The sequence below is a fragment of the Hibiscus syriacus genome, unplaced genomic scaffold, assembly GCF_006381635.1.
Source record: "Hibiscus syriacus cultivar Baekdansim isolate YM2019G1 unplaced genomic scaffold, ASM638163v2 tig00111741_pilon, whole genome shotgun sequence".
In the NCBI taxonomy this organism is placed as follows: domain Eukaryota; kingdom Viridiplantae; phylum Streptophyta; class Magnoliopsida; order Malvales; family Malvaceae; genus Hibiscus; species Hibiscus syriacus.
The window spans coordinates 283857-302446 of NW_024063166.1; the positions used below are offsets into that span (position 1 = coordinate 283857).

Consider the following 18590-nt stretch of genomic DNA (forward strand, 5'->3'; position numbering starts at 1 on the left):
TATTTTATTTTCGGTAAGTGTTTGTGTATTAAATTTAAATTAATGAGATGGTAACACATATCATTATTTCATTGGATTACGATTATTAAAAAAATATTAACATGTCATTATATTTGTACATGTGACACTGCGACATCAACATGTATTGTTATGTAAGTCTGTTACATAATCTCAAGACATTGATCGTAAATTAACTAGCATTTTGATAAATGGATGGAGTCTTTTGTCTTAAAATAAAATGTTGAAGACTAAAGAGTTTTAAATGATAACAAATATTAAAATAATTAATATTTTGTTAAATATTAAAAGTATTTTTTATTATTATGTCATATATGTGTGTTAAATCAGGTTAGATATAGATTTTAACCTATAATATTATTATTATGTCATAGCGTTACAAAATCTAGACTAAATTGAGTAATAAAATAATAATTGAAGTAGTAAAATAATTATTAAAAAATAGTAAAATAAAAAAATGATTTAAAAAGCTTATAATAAAGTTAAAAATTACGATTTAAGAGTGTCAAAGTTGTAATTTAGGAGCACACCGCCGCTCCCTGATTGATTTAAGACGCTTTCATGTTTGGGTTTTAGGGTTTTATTTTACGTGGTTTATTTCTTCTGCTTCTGTCTCTGAACCAAAAATGGCTGCTCAGACCGACAAAGAGATCGAAGAGATCCTCACCGCTCATCTCGAAAAACAAAAAATCGATGTAACTTTTTCTTTTCCACTCGTTCATTTTGTTTTCTTCTTTTTTATTATTGATTTTCATTTTCTCTCCTTTCGGGGTTCACAGTACGAGCAACCTGTAGTTGAAGATGATGACGACGAAGAAGACGGCGACGAGGAGGATGATGACAAAGATGAAGATGACGCCGACGGTAAATTTTCCTATTTCAGTAATATCTTGTTCATTTGTTAAAAAATTGATTTGGAGTGAAATATATGTTACAGTATTTGGTTAAATTCTGTTTGCTTAGTTGTTATTTTAATATAATTCAAATTGATATATGTATGGTGATATGTAAGCAAATTTCAAATGCTTTAAGATAAGCTAGCCGGATCATTAGTCACAGGCTAATGCAGCTTGAATTTGTGATTATGTACCAACTTCACTTCCTAGTCAAGTTGATATTCAGTATTTCAACCGGTTGATTTAGCTCAATTCTTGTGCTTCAATATTTGGTTTTAGCTTTTCGAATCTTGAATTTTGCTCGAGCTTCAGATCAAGCTTATAATGCTTTAATTTGGATCGGACCAATTACATTCCTGCATTTGGACCATATTATATTAGTGCTACTGATATGAATCATAACCCGTAGAACTGCATGTCTAGTTGTCCCCCTCCTCGATTTTACCTATGGGTTGATACAAAATGAGCTCTGTGGTAGTTTCTTAAATCGTTATTTCGATGAATTTAGATACTGTCTCATGTTCATCGATGACAATATTGAATTGTCAATGCATAAAGTTCTTAGTTTATTCTTTGTATACCTAATAGCAACTTCATTTGTACCATCGACATCTATTATTTACCAATTAATGCATTACATGTTCCGTGGAGCACTGTGTAAAAATATTGAAAAGCATGTTAATGGAGAACTGCTCTTTATATAAATGAGTGATGCATTGATGGTTGTTATTCTTCACTTGTATTCGTTCATAGGTTCATTTTTTGTCCTATTGTATGTACTGTCAGGCCATCTTGATGGAGAAGGAACTGGTAGGTCAAAGCAAAGCAGAAGCGAAAAGAAGAGTCGCAAAGCTATGTTGAAGCTCGGGATGAAACCAATTCCAGGTGTTAGCCGAGTCACCATCAAGAAGAGCAAAAATGTCAGCCCCCTTTCCATATTGTTAAACCATTCATTACTTCCCTGCCTCGTATGTTACTAGATGTAGATGATAACTGATTTTACCGTTGAATTCAGATCTTATTTATCATTTCAAAGCCGGACGTCTTCAAGAGCCCCACGTCAGATACCTATGTTATATTTGGAGAGGCTAAGATTGAGGACTTGAGCTCACAATTGCAGACTCAGGCTGCCGAGCAATTTAAGGCTCCTGATCTTAGCCACGTGGTGTCTAAACCTGAGTCGTCATCAGCCTTGGCTCAGGAAGACGAAGAAGTTGATGAAACGGGAGTTGAGCCAAAGGACATTGAGTTGGTGATGACACAAGCGGGAGCCTCCAGGTCGAAGGCTGTCAAGGCACTCAAGGCTGCCGATGGGGATATCGTTTCAGCTATAATGGAGCTGACTACGTAAGAATGGTGTTATCTAGTGATATGTGATGGATTCTCTTTCCTTTTTTTTTTCAAAATTTTCCTTATTATTTTTTCAAATGTTATATTTTCTTGTTATTTTTGACGTAAAAACCATATGGGAGTGCATCTTTGATATCAAGTTTTGGTTGGTTAGAAACCCTTTTCAGCTGCCCAGATTTTCTAAAGCTTTTGCCTTCCATATTTTCATCCTTGAAAACCTTTTCAGATTTAGATCTTAAAACGTGAATTTAAATTTTTGGGTAAACTACCCCAAATAGTCACTGAACTATGGGGTCAATTTTATTTTGACCTTTAAACTATTAAAATGTTGTAAGTCAAATTATTTAATAAAGTAAATTTGTACAATTATATTTGTATTTCTTATTATTTATATATTTTATTAATTTAATTTTAATTTAATAAATTTAATCTACTAATCATGTGATACGTTGAAATGTGAAAAGAGAAGAGGTGAATCATACCTAGAGCATTAGGGAGAGTAGGTGAATCATACCTATAGCATTAGGGAGAGTCTAAGGTAAAACGCCTAAAATAAGGAGCCATTGAATAAGATTTTCTTAAGGATAGAATAATAATTGTTTGATAAGAAAAAAAGAAATTAAGAAAGATGAGGTTTTGGTTGTCAATTTAAAATATTACTATGTTTGAAACATATTGGTTTCAATTTAAAATGTTATCATTGTTTTTCAAATGAAAAAGATTTTAAACTCGTGATAGCCTTTTAGGTTTAAACCTAAAAAATTATTTAAACTACATGATTTATTATAAACATCGAAACATTTTATGTTATAACTTAAAATGTTATTTATTCTAATCAAAAAATTTACTTGTAGAAAACGGTTATAACCTAAATGTTACATTTGTTTTTCAAATGAAAAAAATCTCTAAACTTATTATAACATTTTACGTATTCGTTAAGTGATCAATTTGTTATAAAATGATAACATTGTTGATGATTTTATTATTTTTTAAACTTTATTGCTGAAAGACGAAACCTATGACTAATTATGCAGTTTACCCAAAATTAAAAAGAAGTCACCGTCTTAAATAGGGCGAAACTCGAAAGCATTCCAACTCAAATAATTCTTACAACAAAGTTTCACGTCTCTCTTTCGACAGGTAATCACCTCTTGTCTGTGTTCATTTTGAATTTAATAATTTCTTATCTCCCTTTATATGCAACATAACCTTAATCATTTAGTGAATCTATGTATTTTCATTGCTTTTTTTTTCTTGCATAGCGAAGTCATGGATAAATGAGTATCTTCTGGTTCAGGAAAAAAAGGATTCTTTTTACTTTGTTCTAAAAGGTTAATTTTTGTGTAATTTGGTTTCGTGTAGGCCATTGTTTTGTGCATAAACAAGTATGGAGAAAACTGAAGTGGGTATTTACTGAATTTTGTGTAATTTTGGTTCACATTGGAGCTTTGGTTTGTGCGTAAACTAGTTAAGGATTATAAAACTAAAGTGGGTATCACTGGGTTCTGTGGAAAAAAAGGAGAGAAATTTGGTTGAAAAAGGTTCAGTTTTTCGTTTGTAATGGAAGAAGGGACGGGTATAAACACGGTTCTACAAAATTTAGGGGATAAATCTAAAGTTTTGGATGTAAAACCGCTGCGTACTTTGGTTCCTCAGTTCCCGGCTGTGTCTAACGGTCCGCCTTTCGTTTGTGCTCCTCCTAATGGCCCCCTTCCGTCGGGGTTTTCGCATTTTTTCCCCTTTAGCAGACCACAAGGATCCCATTCAATGCCTGGTCTTAATCGAAACGAGTTCTATCCTGTTGTGCTGATTCGGTCATTTAGAGCAGAACCACCGGCTTCTAATGGCCAAACTGTGCATGAACATAAGTCAGCTGGGTCGAGTTCCGTTAAAAAGAAAGCGAAGAAAAGGAAAGTTTTTGAGTTTGCATTCACCGCTGTTACTGATTTCAATCCTGAAATTATTTTATCTGAGCGAGATGACGGGAACAGAGAATTGGTTGAAAATGTGCTTTGGAGGTTTGATGCTTAGGAGAAAGCTTAGCCAAATGGAAGATAACTTCGAACCATATTCTGGGATTATTAAGCGTTCAGTGCTTAAAGCTGGCAACATAATGATGAGCAAAGGGGTACGGACTAACGTGAGAAAGAGAATCAGAGTCGTTCCTGGTGTTGAAATCGAGGACATTTTCTTCTTCCGATTGGAGTTATGATTAGTGGGGTTGCATGCTCAGTACATGGCTGGAATTGACCCCATGCCTATGAAGGGAGATTTAGAGGGAGAACGAGTGGCTGTAAGCATCGTTTCATCTGGAGGGTATGATGATGATGTCGAAGATCCCGATGTTTTGGTATATACTGGTCATGGTGGGAATGCCAGTGGTGATAACGAAGCATCCAATCAGAAGCTTGTGAGGGGCAATCTTGCTTTGGAAAGGAGCTTGTACCGAGCTAATGAAGTAAGAGTCATTCGAGTTTTTCAGGATACCTCTTACCAAACGTCGAAGGTCTATGTATACGATGGGCTTTACAAGATCCAACAGTCATGGATGGAGAAGGAGAAATCGGGTTGTAATATGTTCAAGTATAAACTAGTTAGGATCTCTGGGCAAAAATGTAACACCCATAATCCGTATAATTAAACATATACAGATTATAGATGTTTTCCGAATTTTAAAAACTATTTCTCATTCAAAAGTGATTAAAATTTATTTTCTTTAAAATGATAATTGATATTATAAAAAATATCATTCCATATAATTTATATTTCATTATAACAAATTTAATTCAAAGGATTTTTTTATGAATAGTGATAAACAGTACCGTGAACAGTAATGAACAGTATCGTGAATAGTGAACAGTGTACCGCTACACTGCTACAGTGACGTGAACAGTGCACCGATGCACCAAACTTCGAATTAATATTGTGTATCGATGCACTGCTATAGTGCATCGATGCACAGCTATAGTACCGCTACAATAACTGCTACAGTAACTTCAGCATTATACAAAACTCATAAAATTATCATTTTGTTTCCAAATTTGTTCAACAAAGCAAATAAAACATTTATAATTACATGCCACTAATAAAATTTATATTACAACTTAGGATGTCTTACTGATATTGAAATATACTTCTCGATACTTGATGTCGCTTTGAACTCCTTATTCTACTACTGGCTTTTTACCTACGTGTGAAAGTCATCACACGCTAAGTATATACTTAGTGAGACAATTATAATAATAAACAGTGCAATACAATTCATGCATGAATTCCAATGTCAAAAATCAATTGTCATAAAAGTCATGTTACTAATATATCCATTATTTTACCATGTTCAAAACATTATAACTGAATATAAAAATTCTTTCCCATATACTTTCCATTTATTCCATAAGCTCGTAGGCTTATTTGCATACTTACCATTTATTAACCAATAATCTATAAAACCATAGCCCATAACCCATATAAAACCCTGAGGACCCTGGGTATTCGAGTAAAATACCTGCACCGTAGTGCTAAACCTGCACTAAGCTTACGCCATAGTGCTAATCCGGATATGACACATAAGGTCGTGCCCACCACCTACACTAAGCTTACGCTATAGTGTTAATCCGGACATGATACATTAGGTCGTATCCACCTTCCCGCACTTAGTGCCCTTTTACACTATAGTGTTATTATAAACCTGCAGTTGCTATACTCTATGGCATGCCAACTATACACTGTCCCTCAATGACTTACTTGGGCATATAGTATATTTATTCAATCCATCCACGGCAAAGTATATTATCAATATTGAACATTGGGCAGTTCATACCTGAAAATATTCATGGTAAAATATTACATTTTTCATGATCAATTCATTTTAAATTTCATACTATGACATTTCAATATCATGTCAAAGTATTAAAATGACATATATCATGCTGATATAAACAAGGTCGACTTATCGCAAGTCTTCCAATGATGTATACAACATCCATGTATAATATCATACATGTATTGCACTCACCTTGACACTTTATATAGTCCACAATATGATCCTCACTATTTGTCCACAATAAACCCTTTTCTATTTGACTTGCTTCGATTACAAATCAATCACAATCTGTATTAAATCACAAATTCATATCAATAATTATGTCAGTATTGTACTAACATAAACACATCCCCTAACAATTCCATAATATACTTGAAACTCATTTTATACCAAGTATTTAACACTTACTAATTCCCTTTAACATTTGCACCAACTTTTCCAATTACATAAAATGGTCCTTCACCATTTTATCACATACCTTCATTTAAATTCCCAGTCAACAATTTCTAACATAGAACATCAATTATACAACACTTATACTACAACCCCTCAATTTTCCAGAATTTATGAATTGATCTCAAACTTTTCAAAAATTACGAAATAGTCACCAAATTTTCTAAAGCTTGTAGAATACTTCCTTCATCATTTCCAACCCATATATAATTTTTCCATAATTATTCTTACTCAAACATTCCATGGCCAAAACTTAAAGAACACGTTTTAGAAAGATTAAACATGTTCTAATCATCATACATACTTGAATATGAATCTACAACATGTAAATCATCAAGATTTATCATCAATTTCATGAATCCTATCATGAACATAAACCCTTAGATTTGGGATCTTTTAAATCCAACAAGATTAGAAAGCAATATTGGTACTAAATGATAGCGTTTTTCGCTTAGATCACTTTCCTATCTCACGACATAACTCCAATTCCAAAGGAATCAGCTCAAAAATTGAAAATAAAAATATTTTTCTAACCTTGAAAGCTTTCTCACGTCCATGGAGAAGAGAAGAACACTTTGGAATGATATGTTTGATTGATATCATCCTTATCATCCTTTAAATAAAATTATTTAAATCATTAACTTGGAAAATACCAATTTACCCTTAATGAAACTTCATAATCACCATTAAACCAAGATACATATCCTTATCATCTTCAAAATCAAATAAATATCAGCCTTGTCATCTTTCAATAGTCAAAGATGAACAAATTAGTTTTTCACTTTACCTTTTTGCCCTTGAAATTTCCAAAATTTATAATTCAGTCACTTTAATCAAACAGTTCAACTTAAACATGAAATTAAACCATAAAATATTATTTTCCAACATTTAAAAAATGTGAAAATAATATATTTTTATTTCTTATTTTCGTGACCCACTTGTAATTTTTCCAAAATTACATTTTGGTCCCTAAACTTTTCAAAGTTTATACTTTGGTTACCAGACTTTACCAAATTATAAACTGTCACTAAATAAATCCATTTATGGAATAAAATTCTTTTTAGGAACTTTATCACTTAATTCCCTAAAATTTCTTCCAAGTTTTATACTTTGACCACCAAACTTTCAAAATTTGCATTTTGGTCATTAGCTAAATTTTTGGGGTATTACAAAAAAGACGCTTTTGCTACTTGGAAATTGATTCAGAAATGGAAATGAGGTATGTCTTCAAGGGATGGACTTATACTTCCCGACCTCACTTCCGGTGCGGAAAGCATACATGTTTCTCTCGTGAATGAGGTTGACGATGAAAAGGGTCCGGCTCATTTCACTTATTTATCTACGATCAAATATTTGAAATCATTCAAGTTAGGGCAACATTCTTTTGGCTGCGATTGTCGTGAAGCGTGCCTAGCCGGAAACTCAAACTGCTGCTGCATTAAAAAGAATAGAGGTGATTTACCTTACACGGCATACGGGATTCTAGTGTGTCGAAAACCCATGATATATGAATGTTGCTCCTTGTGCCCCTGCCTTCCCAACTGCAAAAAATAGGGTTACACAAACTGGCTTCAAGGTTCACTTTGAAGTTTTTAAGACGAAAGATAGGGGGTTGGGGTCTGCGATCATGGGACCCTATTCGCGCAGGTACATTCATTTGTGAATATGCAGGTGAAGTAATTGATGAAACTAACACAAGGCAGGACGGGAGAGACTGCGAAAGCAATGAGTACGTTTTTCAGACAAATCGAGTCTATGAGTCCTTCAAGTGGAATTACGAAACTGAATTAGTAGGAGAGGAAAGTTCCGACACTGCTGAAGATTACGATATCTCATCTCCCCTAACCATAAGTTCAAAGAACAGTGGAAACGTAGCTCGGTTTATGAATCATAGTTGCTCTCCAAACGTTTTCTAGCAGCCGATCATGTATAAACATAACCATGAAGTTCTCCTCCATATTGCTTTCTTTGCTAAGAGACATATCCTTCCGATGACAGAGCTGACATACGATTACGGCATTCCACACTCGAATGAGAGCGAAAGCAACGGAGCGGATTATGGAAAAAAGAAATGCTCATGTGGATCGCCGAAATGCCAAGGCTATTTTTGTTGAGGACAAGCAATACTTTTGAGAACCACTCATCTTTGTCTAATCAAGTAACTCTTATGTATTTCCTTTTTAGTTTTCATAGGTCGTTGTAGGGATGCATATTGTTCTCCTTGTGCCCTTTACATGCAGAACTGACCAGGAATAGAATGTTCGAAACCAGATATGGTGTTTTCCGTATCCAGGGATTTAAATAATGGTCGTTCTATAACGGTTTTGGTGCCCTGATACTCGTAATAACGGTTTTGGTAGCCCTTTACAATCTTGACTTTTGAGTGACTGTTCTTTTACCGGACTCTTTGCCAGTGTATTGGCTGTTTGTTTGTGTGTCTAAATACCTGTCAAGGCTACCTTGCATATTTTAATGGAAAATGGTAATCAAAGTTCAAATGGAAAGAAAAATTTGATCGCTTAAATATCTTTTATTTAATCAACATAGTGAATTAAATGTGTTTTTAGTTAATAATTAGGGTAAAATATATGAATTCTCCCCTGACTATAGGGTGATGTTTCGTTGAGTCTTTCGACTATTAAAAGTTATAAAATGATTTTTCGACTATAGGGTGTTGTTTTGTTCAGTCCCTCGACTATCAAAAGTTACAAAATGGTTATCCAACTATTTAGTATGTTTCAAACTCATCATTTTTCGTTAAGAAATTGACGACAATCTGAGTTAGATGTTAACCTGATGACTGAGATATGATAAAATTCGATCCCATAATCTAAAAAATCTATCATATCTCAGTCAACATGTTAACATCCAACTTAGACTGTTGTCAAATTTTTAACGAAAAAGTGCGAGTTTGAAACATACTAAATAGTCATATGATCATTTTGTAACTTTTAATAGTAGGAGGATTCGACAAATAACATCTTATAGTTGAAGGACTATTTTATAACTTTTAATAGTCGAGAGATTTAACAAAGCATCACCTTATAATCGAGGGACTACTTGTGTACTTTACCCTAATAATTATATACATAATTGTCAAGAAATGATAAGAGATTATTATATGTGTATGGCAAATATATATATATATATATATATATGACCAATCACCCCAAGGAGACGATAATTGTTGGAATTAGTGGATAAGTTAAAAGAGGATTATTCTGATTATAACTAAAAACGAATAAGAATGGCTTCTTCATAAGTTTGAAGAAAGAACTTAATATTAAATAATTATAAAAAAATTAAAACCAAATTTATTTAAAAATTTAAATTATTAGATAATTATCAAAATTTTATTTAATATATTTGGTTTGTTTTTAAATAGTTTGTAGTGACTATTCTGATGAAAAATATATGACCAAGTAATTGTTAAAGTGGATAAGTTAAAAAAGAATGATAATTTATAACAGATAAGTATGTTTACTTTAGTGAGTTTGAAGATAGAATTTAAATTTGTATAAATTTAAACTAAAAATGTTTAATTAAAACAAGTATTTGAAAATAAAATAATTTTAAAATTATTTTTTAGGATAAAGTATACAAATAGTCCCATAACTATAGGATATTATTTTATTGAGTCTTTCGACTATTAAAAATTATAAAATAGTCTTATGTTTTTGGACTAGCGACGGAAACAGTGATGTTATCGTAGACTATAATTATCAAACAATTCAAGTACAATTGATAAAGTTGAGGCGCAATCAAAATATGATTCTTAGGGATGGAATTTGTGGCGTCGATCAATAGGGTTTATCGTTTTTTTAATTTATTCTCTAGCAGAATGTGAGAGATTACCTTTTGCTTACAGAGCACGAAGAATAATTGATCAGATTTGAGTTCATTGATTATTAAAAGTTACAAAATGGTCACCTGACTATTTATTATATTCCAAATTCGTCATTGTCCGTTAAAAAATTAACAACAATATGAGCTAAACGTTAACTGACTAACTAAGATATGGTAAGATCTGATCTCATAATCTAAAACGACTATCATATCTCAGTCAACATGTTAACGTTCAACTCATAAGATCATTAATTTTTTAACGAAAAAGGACGAGTTTAGAACATAATGAATAGTCGAATGATCATTTTATAACTTTTGATATTCTAAGGACTAAACAAAGCATTATCTTATAATAGGAGGACTATTTATGTACTTTACTATTTTTTTTAATAGTTTGGATTGTTAAAAAATAATGCATATCCAGAACTTTCTTAGTTATGGATAATATGTATACATTCTCTATAAGTATTATATCTTAAAACGAAAATAAAAATAAAATATTATATAAATAGGATTTTTAATAAAAGTACGTGTCCTAATTAGAAATAGAAAACGGCACAATAAAATATCTATAACGTGACCTACCAAACTCAAAAGTCTAATCCCCGAGTAGTTTGTCTTTATCTATAATCCTTTGCTTAACAACTCTTTAATCAACCCTGCAAATTTTATATCAACAGATCCCTTTCTCTTCTTCTTCTTCCTCTCGATTCAATTCATGCAGACTGCAAATAGAGAAAGTTGGAAGTATAGTTGAGGAGGCAATGGGCAGTTCGACGACGACAAGAGGACTCAAAGCCGATGAACTGTTGCCTTTCACTGTACAGTTCCTTCGAGGACGATGGTTCGCACTTTTTGCATCTTTTCTAATCATGGCCGGTGCCGGTGCAACCTATCTGTTTGGAACCTAATCGAAAGAGATCAAAGCTACTCTTGATTATGATCAGACCACTCTCAATCTCTTGGGATTCTCGAAGGATCTGGGTGCTAACGTCGGGGTGTTTTCCGGCCTTATCGCCGAGGTTACTCCCACTTGGTTCGTTCTCCTACTCGGCGCTGCATTCAACTTCTGAGGCTATTTCATGATTTGGTTAGCCGTGACCGGAAGAATAGCGAAGCCGAAGGTTTGGCAAATGTGTGTTTATATTTGCATTGGGGCAAATTCCCAGAATTTTGCTAATACTGGTGCGCTTGTCACCAGCGTAAAGAACTTCCCTGAGAGCCGGGGTTCGATGTTGGGTCTGTTGAAGGGGTTCACCGGACTCAGTGGAGCTGTGATGACTCAGATTTATCTCGCTGTTTACGGGAATGATTCGAAATCTCTCATCCTTCTCATCGGGTGGCTTCCGGCTGCGATTTCAGTCGTGTTTGTGTATACAATTCTGACGATGAAGCCGGTTAAACACCCCAATGAGATGAACGTGTTTTACCAGTTCCTCGGAGCTTCAGTTGTCCTTGCGGTGTTTTTAATGGCGGTGACTTTAGCAGAGAAGCTAGTTACTTTCTCGAGAGCAGCATTTGCCGGTGTTGCCACGGTGGTTTGTTTCCTTGTCTTTTCCCCTCTTTTCACATGCATCAGAGAAGAATTACTGGTTTGGAACATCCAAAAACTGCTCATTGATCCTCCAACCGAGATCATAGTAGCTGAACCGAGGCAACTAGACGATGAAAAAGGTAGTAAAGTCATGTTTTTTAACCATTTTTGACAAGCCCGAGAGAGGAGAAGACTACACGATTCTACAAGCATTAACAAGCATCGACATGTGGGTTTTGTTTCTGTCAACATTCTGTGGACTGGGTCCAAGCTTAACCGCATTCGACAACTTGGGGCAAATCGGCGAGTCACTCGGCTACCCGAATAAAACAGTCACCTCTTTCGTCTCCCTCGTTAGCATCTAGAATTTCTTCGGAAGGGTGTTTTCCCGCTTCGTATCGGAGACGATGATCGTAAAATACAAGCTTCCGAGACCATTGATGATGACGATGGTCCTTCTTCTCGCATGCATCGGCTACCTTTTAGCTGCATTTCCAGTTCCAGGCTACCTCTATGCAGCATCCATCATCATCGGATTCTCATTCGGTGCACAATTGCCATTGATTTTCGCCATCATTTCTGAACTATTCGGGCTGAAATACTACTCCACGTTGTTCAATTGTGGACAATTGCTGAGTCCACTCGGTTCATACATCTTCAACGTGAGGCTCACGGGAGTTTTATACGATCGAGAGGCGATTAAGGATCTTGCGAAGAAAGGTTTAACACGATCATCTGTGAAATCTTTGACTTGTATTGGCACTCATTGTTACAGGTTGTCGTTTATAATTTTGGCTGCTGTTACCTTCTTTGGAGCATTGAGTTCTCTCATTTTGGTTCTTAGAACCAGAAAGTATTACAGAGGCGATATATACAAGAAATACAGAGAAAATGCAGAGAGTTTAGGAGCTCCCAAAGCATTGATGAAGAAGAGTGTTGGTTACATGAAATTGCCCACACCCCATGTTTTCATATGTTTACTATTTTTTTATGTAATAATTACATTTTAATTTTTTATTAGTTTGAAGTGATTATAATATAATATCAATTTAGAATCTTAATAACACGCGTATATTCTATATATACAACTGTTTAAATCTAAAATTTCTAGAGAGAATAATATGTTATGTACTTAAAAGTGGCTTGTACAAGTTTCAAATTTGTCAATGGCTTTAGGAAGTATACGAAGGTGCTCAGTTTAATGGCTTTAATTGGTTGCTCACTCTTCTTTATTGGGATGGTAATTCCCCCCGTTTTGATATTTTTTCCTTTGTGTGCAAGATTCTGTGAGTCACGGGTGAGTTGGCGAGTCACAACTTGTGATCTCTGCATCATTTGTTTATGGAATTTGAGGACATATTTGCTTGATTTGAGCCAATGTTATAGGGCACTGTTCGCTGCGTTGATTGGTCAGTCAAAGTCAATCCTCCTGATCCGAAAAACAATATAATGATACAGTATATATATATCGATAATTGTAATAAGAGTTAATTACATATGTGTCCAAACAATGATCCTATTTTTAAATTGGTCTCTAAGTTTTTGAATATTCTAATTTCATCCTCAAACTATGATACTCATTCTAAATTAGTTTTAAAACTTTTGAACATTCCAATTTTATCCTTGAACTGACCATCATTTTAAATTGGTCCCCAAACTTTTTAATATTTCAAGTTCACCCCAAATTCATCCAAATATGAAATTAGTTTTAACTATAATTTAACCTAAACTTTTTTTCAAACATATAATAATATAGCTTGTCCTAACGATTTTATTAACATGGAATGCGATTAGTATATACATTTAATTTTGGATGAAATTGAAATGTTGAAAAAGTTCTGGGACCAATTTAGAATGAAGGATATAGTTTGGTGATGAAACTAAAATGTTCAGAAGTTGGAGAACAAATTTAGAATGATAGTCATAGTTTAGAAATAAAATTGGAACATTTAGAAATTTAAGGACCAATTTAAAAATAAGATCATAGTTTGAGGATGTATGACACAATTAACTTTTGTAATGATACATCTTACTATATTATTTTTCTAATTAGATATTTATTTTATCTAATAAAATTAACTTTTTTATATAAATATATTTATGTCAAATTGGATCAAATTTAAGTTTTATCTTACGAAAAGAATTAGATTTCAAAACCGATAAAATCATCTTAAACTCAAATAAATTCAGATTTTGAATAGAAAAATATATATTTCCAAATCAGCCATCCCTAATTCACCTTCCATCTCGCCCCATTTATCGTTACTCTTGCCTATCCACCACATAAATGGATGAAACCTTAATCTAAAATAATAGAGTTTATCTTAAAAGAATAGTGAGTCGAACTCAACAAGAAGAATATTTTCCAAAACAAGTTGCAATTATTATTATTATTATATTAATTTGGATTTAAACCTAATACTATATAGATATTGTTAACAAAAATTTATCTTTTTAAGAACAAGTTGCATTATTATTATTATTATTATTATTATTATTATTATTATTATTATTAGTGGACAATTCTATTTATTTAATGACACATAAACATTTATTAAAAAATTGAAACAAACATCATATTAAAATTTATCTTTTTAAGAACAAGTTGCATTATTATTATTATTATTATTATTATTATTATTATTATTATTAGTGGACAGTTCTATTTATTTAATGACACATAAACATTTATTAAAAAATTGAAACAAACATCATATTATTATCATAAATAATATTATCATAAATAATAATATTCAAATCTCAATCACCTAAAAAATATATTATCCTTTGTTCTGATTTTCTACTTGAAAATTAATGTGTGGAGTTTTTCGTAAAAATTAGAATAAAATATCAGTTTTTGTCCATTTTAATACTTAAATTTTTATTTTTTTTGAAAATCTTGCCTAACGTTTATTTTTTGTTTCATTTTAGTATCTGGCCGTTAAAAACTTAACACATTTAATACCTAAACTATAAATTTTGATCCGTTTTAGTTCCTAAACTTTTAGTTTTCTTTTTCGAAATTTAATATTAACTTTTTAACGGGTATTAAAAATGAAACAAAAACTACATATTATGTATGATTTTTTAAAAAAATTGAAAATTAGATACTTAAATGGATCAAAATGATAGTTTAAATACTAAACACGTAATTTATCCTAAAAGTTAATAAGGCGAGAACTTTGTTCTAATTTTCTAATTTAACAGATGATAATCAGTGTTGAGTGCTTAGAAAGTTCGATCCATGTCCCGATGGACTTTTTAAAAACGAATTGTTCTTCTCATGTCCAAGAGATTTTCTCCTCTTTGACATTTATGGTTTTGATATAATGTTTATATTTTATTTCCTCCGTATCCTTTTCATTGTTATTTTTCTGTCTATCGAGTCACAAGGTTTTTGAAGTTTCTCAAAACTTTCAAAAATATCTTTCTTTTATAATTACAGTCTTTGTATGTTATCGCCGAAAAATTCACACGATCAACTAAATTTATTATCTGACAGTCAAATCTATTTATGTTATCAACCTATAAATAAATATTATCGTTTTAGGTCTACAATCAACAATAAAGACATATATACAAATCAACATTAAAGAAGGAACATGTACTCTCTCTAAACTCTCTATTATCAACTCCTTCAGTCCACTAAATTACCGTTTGTAACTTTTCATCTAAATCAAAACAAACAATCCGCTAAAAACCACCACTAACCCATTTCTTCTATCCTATATTTTCCATAACTTGTTGGATTCTTTGAAAAATAAGGAATGTATTGGTGTTCAACAAAGAGTGTTGAATCTTATATCTATGTGGGTGACTCAAGCACAACATGCCTTTAAGTTTAAGTAATATCTATGGGGTTGGCATTGAAGATTGAGTTAAGTGGGTTGCACCGTCGATAGAATTAGGCTTCTAAACGAATCGAACGAATACGAACGAGGTATGTTCATCTTAGTTCGTTTAACTTTAACCGAACAAATGAACGAACACGAATATAAACGAACGAAAAATTTCTTGTTCGTGTTCGTTCGTTAAGGAATGTAGCTTGCTCGTGTTCGTTCATTTAAATAATAAACAAACACAAATGAAAGAACATAAACAAACATATGCAAACGAATATAAACGAACACAATAAACAAACACAAATGAACGAACATAAATGAAAATAGATTTTTTTCTTTCCTAACAATTTTAAGATTATATTTTATTTAATTGGTTTGAGCTTTTTTAGTTGTATTTAAAACTAATTGAATTTTAAAATATTTATGGGTATCATATTAAAATTTATTAGGCTTTAATATTTTAAATGGGTCTAGAGAGATTAGGCTAAACATAAATGAACGCACATAAACAAACATAAACGAACATAAATGAACGAACATAAATGAACGAACATAAACGAACATAAATGTATGAACATAAATGAACATACTACCGAACGTTCATGACCGTAAATGAACGAACGAGCCCTCTGTTCATGTTCGTTCATTTAATTAAACGAACACAAAATATTGTTCATGTTCGTTCGTTTAATAAATAAACAAACATAAACGAACTTCCCGTCGAACGATTCACAAACGATTCACTGAACATTTGGTTCGTTTACAGGCCTAGATAAAATCTAGTGACTAAAAATCAAGGAAAAGTAGAGAAGAAAAAAAAAACAACGACAATCATTTGTCAATATGTTATTGTCTAGCTTAGACAATCATCATTTTTAACGAAAAAAATATTGTTTAGAACATATTAATAGTCGGATAACCATTTTGTTACTTTTAATAGTCTACAGACTGAACAAAGCAACGCCCTATAGTTGAAGGACTATTTACTTTTAATAGTTGGAGACTTAACAAAACAATATCTTATAGTCGGGGACCATTTGCATACTTTACCTTCAATTATAAGGGTAAATAACACAATTCCTCACTGAAATATACTCTCTCTCCTATTTTACTCATTGTACTTTTACTTTTTCTAATTTAATCACTAAACTTTCGAATTGCTCATGTTTTGATCACTCTGAATTATTTTATTATTTTTATGATGTGACATTTTTATTATTTAATATTAAATAAAAATAGAAGGTAGTCGGAAATCATCGCCGACCACCATAGATGGTGGTCATTATGTCCCAAATTTCAAGGGTCTTGTTAATTTCGACACCGAGTCTGAATCCACCCTACATTTTGCCAGAACTTGTTATGAAGTCCACGAATTGGAGATCAAAAGTGAGGAAGCCAAAATGTGTCAGTCAATTTTCATGGGTTTTGAGACATTTTCCAGTGAAACAAACCACCAAATTTGAACTCAAGGATCGAGACAAACAAGACTCATGAAATTTGAGACTGAACGACCACAGTTGACTGTGGTGTCTGACCACCTTCTATTTTTATTTTATATTTTCAATTATTTTATATTAAATAATAAAAAAAGTCACGTTATTCAATAATAATAATAAAATAATTCATAGTGATCAAAACATGAGCAATTTGAGAGTTCAGTGAGTTAATTAAAAAATTAAAAGTACAATGAGTAAAATAGGAGAGAGAGTATAGTTTAATGAGGAATATAGTATTTTACCCTAAATTATATTATACTAGTGATATAAATTTAACTTGAAAATTTCTGTATTATCCGAATAAGATAGAGAAAAAAAAGTTTTTCTAAAATTCTCCCAAGTAGTGGCATCGCCAAATACGCCACCGCTCTGGCAGGAATTCATCTTCTCTTTTCTCCTGTTTATTCCCACTCCGACCCTCTCCTCCTCCTCCTCTGGTCCGTAATCCAACCCCTCTATTGCCTTCAAGTTTCCAACAGACCAGAAAATTCAACAAGGTAATCTTTGAAACCCTAAACTTTATTTGAACATTGATTTGTACTCGACTCATGCGTTTTTGAGTCATGGTTCGGTTTGTGTTATCTACTCTCCTCCTTTGTAAAGTGAAAGTGAACAATACGGTTTGCAGGTGGAAGTATTCTCATTTGTAATATTTAAAATTTGAAATCATTGAGTGGTTTAGTGGTAATTGAAACTACCTTATAATTAAGTAAATTTAAAAACTAGAGGTTGAAACTTATATCCATCTTTCAAAAGCTTTTGAATCTTATGCGCAAAAGACAGGATTTGTTTTTAGATTTTGCTAGCTGGTATCATTCTTAAGAAGTTTGCACGTTCCCTCTTCTAGTTAAATGGAGGAATCTGAGAAAAGAAAGGAAAGGTTGAAAGCAATGCGCATGGAAGCTCAAGTGTCTAATGACCTCGAGACTTCTGCAATGCCTGGTTGCCTTTCGAATCCGTTGATCGAGACACCGTCGACCATGCAGGATGACTTTGGCGGAGCTCCACGTTTCGACTACTATACTGACCCCATGGCAGCATTTTCTGCTAACAAGAAGAGGGGCAACATTCATAACCAGACTGTGCAACAATCGTTTACATCGCCAACTACCAGTGGTTGGCACACACCATCCCATCCCGGTACTCTTTTTCCTACTATTTTTGTCTGTGTAAACATGATATTATTATTGATGCATGCAATAATATTTGATTTGTGCTACTACTAAGCTGATCATTTGTGAATTGAGTTATCGGTTAAAAGTTAAAACTAGTTGTATGGAATTTCTCTAATTTTTCAATTAACATGAGTTGGTATTCCTTTTTGTTTTTCTA

General features: G+C 32.6%; 3 protein-coding genes and 1 pseudogene across 5 annotated transcripts in view; all 4 read left to right on the forward strand.

Moving 5' to 3' along the window:
• The window catches only part of LOC120168965 (protein SICKLE-like), a 90341-nt gene that overhangs the window by 70499 nt on the left and 1252 nt on the right, over positions 1–18590 (forward strand). Inside the window, exons 2-3 of one of the 3 annotated variants that reach the window (XM_039177202.1) lie at positions 17635–17755; positions 18092–18398. In XM_039177202.1, the coding sequence (XP_039033133.1) occupies positions 18110–18398 (289 nt within the window). In that variant the 5' untranslated portion in view covers positions 17635–17755; positions 18092–18109. Of the gene's footprint in view, positions 1–17574; positions 17756–18091; positions 18399–18590 lie in introns of those variants that run through there. The other 2 variants (XM_039177204.1, XM_039177203.1) reach the window with 2 other exon arrangements.
• LOC120168972 overlaps positions 1–18590 on the forward strand; it is a 102666-nt pseudogene that overhangs the window by 66799 nt on the left and 17277 nt on the right.
• On the forward strand, positions 580–2387 carry LOC120168968 (nascent polypeptide-associated complex subunit alpha-like protein 1). The gene is made up of 4 exons (XM_039177207.1): positions 580–713; positions 798–882; positions 1701–1834; positions 1930–2387. The coding sequence occupies exons 1-4, from the start codon at positions 645–647 to the stop codon at positions 2263–2265; spliced, it is 624 nt and encodes a 207-aa protein (XP_039033138.1). The 5' UTR covers positions 580–644; the 3' UTR covers positions 2266–2387.
• On the forward strand, positions 3497–4860 carry LOC120168969 (histone-lysine N-methyltransferase, H3 lysine-9 specific SUVH3-like). The gene has a single exon (XM_039177209.1). The coding sequence runs from the start codon at positions 3825–3827 to the stop codon at positions 4293–4295; it is 471 nt and encodes a 156-aa protein (XP_039033140.1). The 5' UTR covers positions 3497–3824; the 3' UTR covers positions 4296–4860.

What these genes read in the sequence shown, in the direction of transcription:
- LOC120168969 (XM_039177209.1), top strand. Translation starts at nt 3,825, where the DNA reads ATGGAAGAAGGGACGGGTATAAACACGGTTCTACAAAATTTAGGGGAT.
- LOC120168968 (XM_039177207.1), top strand. Translation starts at nt 645, where the DNA reads ATGGCTGCTCAGACCGACAAAGAGATCGAAGAGATCCTCACCGCTCAT. An exon ending in TCGAAAAACAAAAAATCGAT is followed by an intron (nt 714 to 797) that starts GTAACTTTTTCT and finishes CGGGGTTCACAG; the next exon opens with TACGAGCAACCTGTAGTTGA. An exon ending in AGATGAAGATGACGCCGACG is followed by an intron (nt 883 to 1,700) that starts GTAAATTTTCCT and finishes ATGTACTGTCAG; the next exon opens with GCCATCTTGATGGAGAAGGA.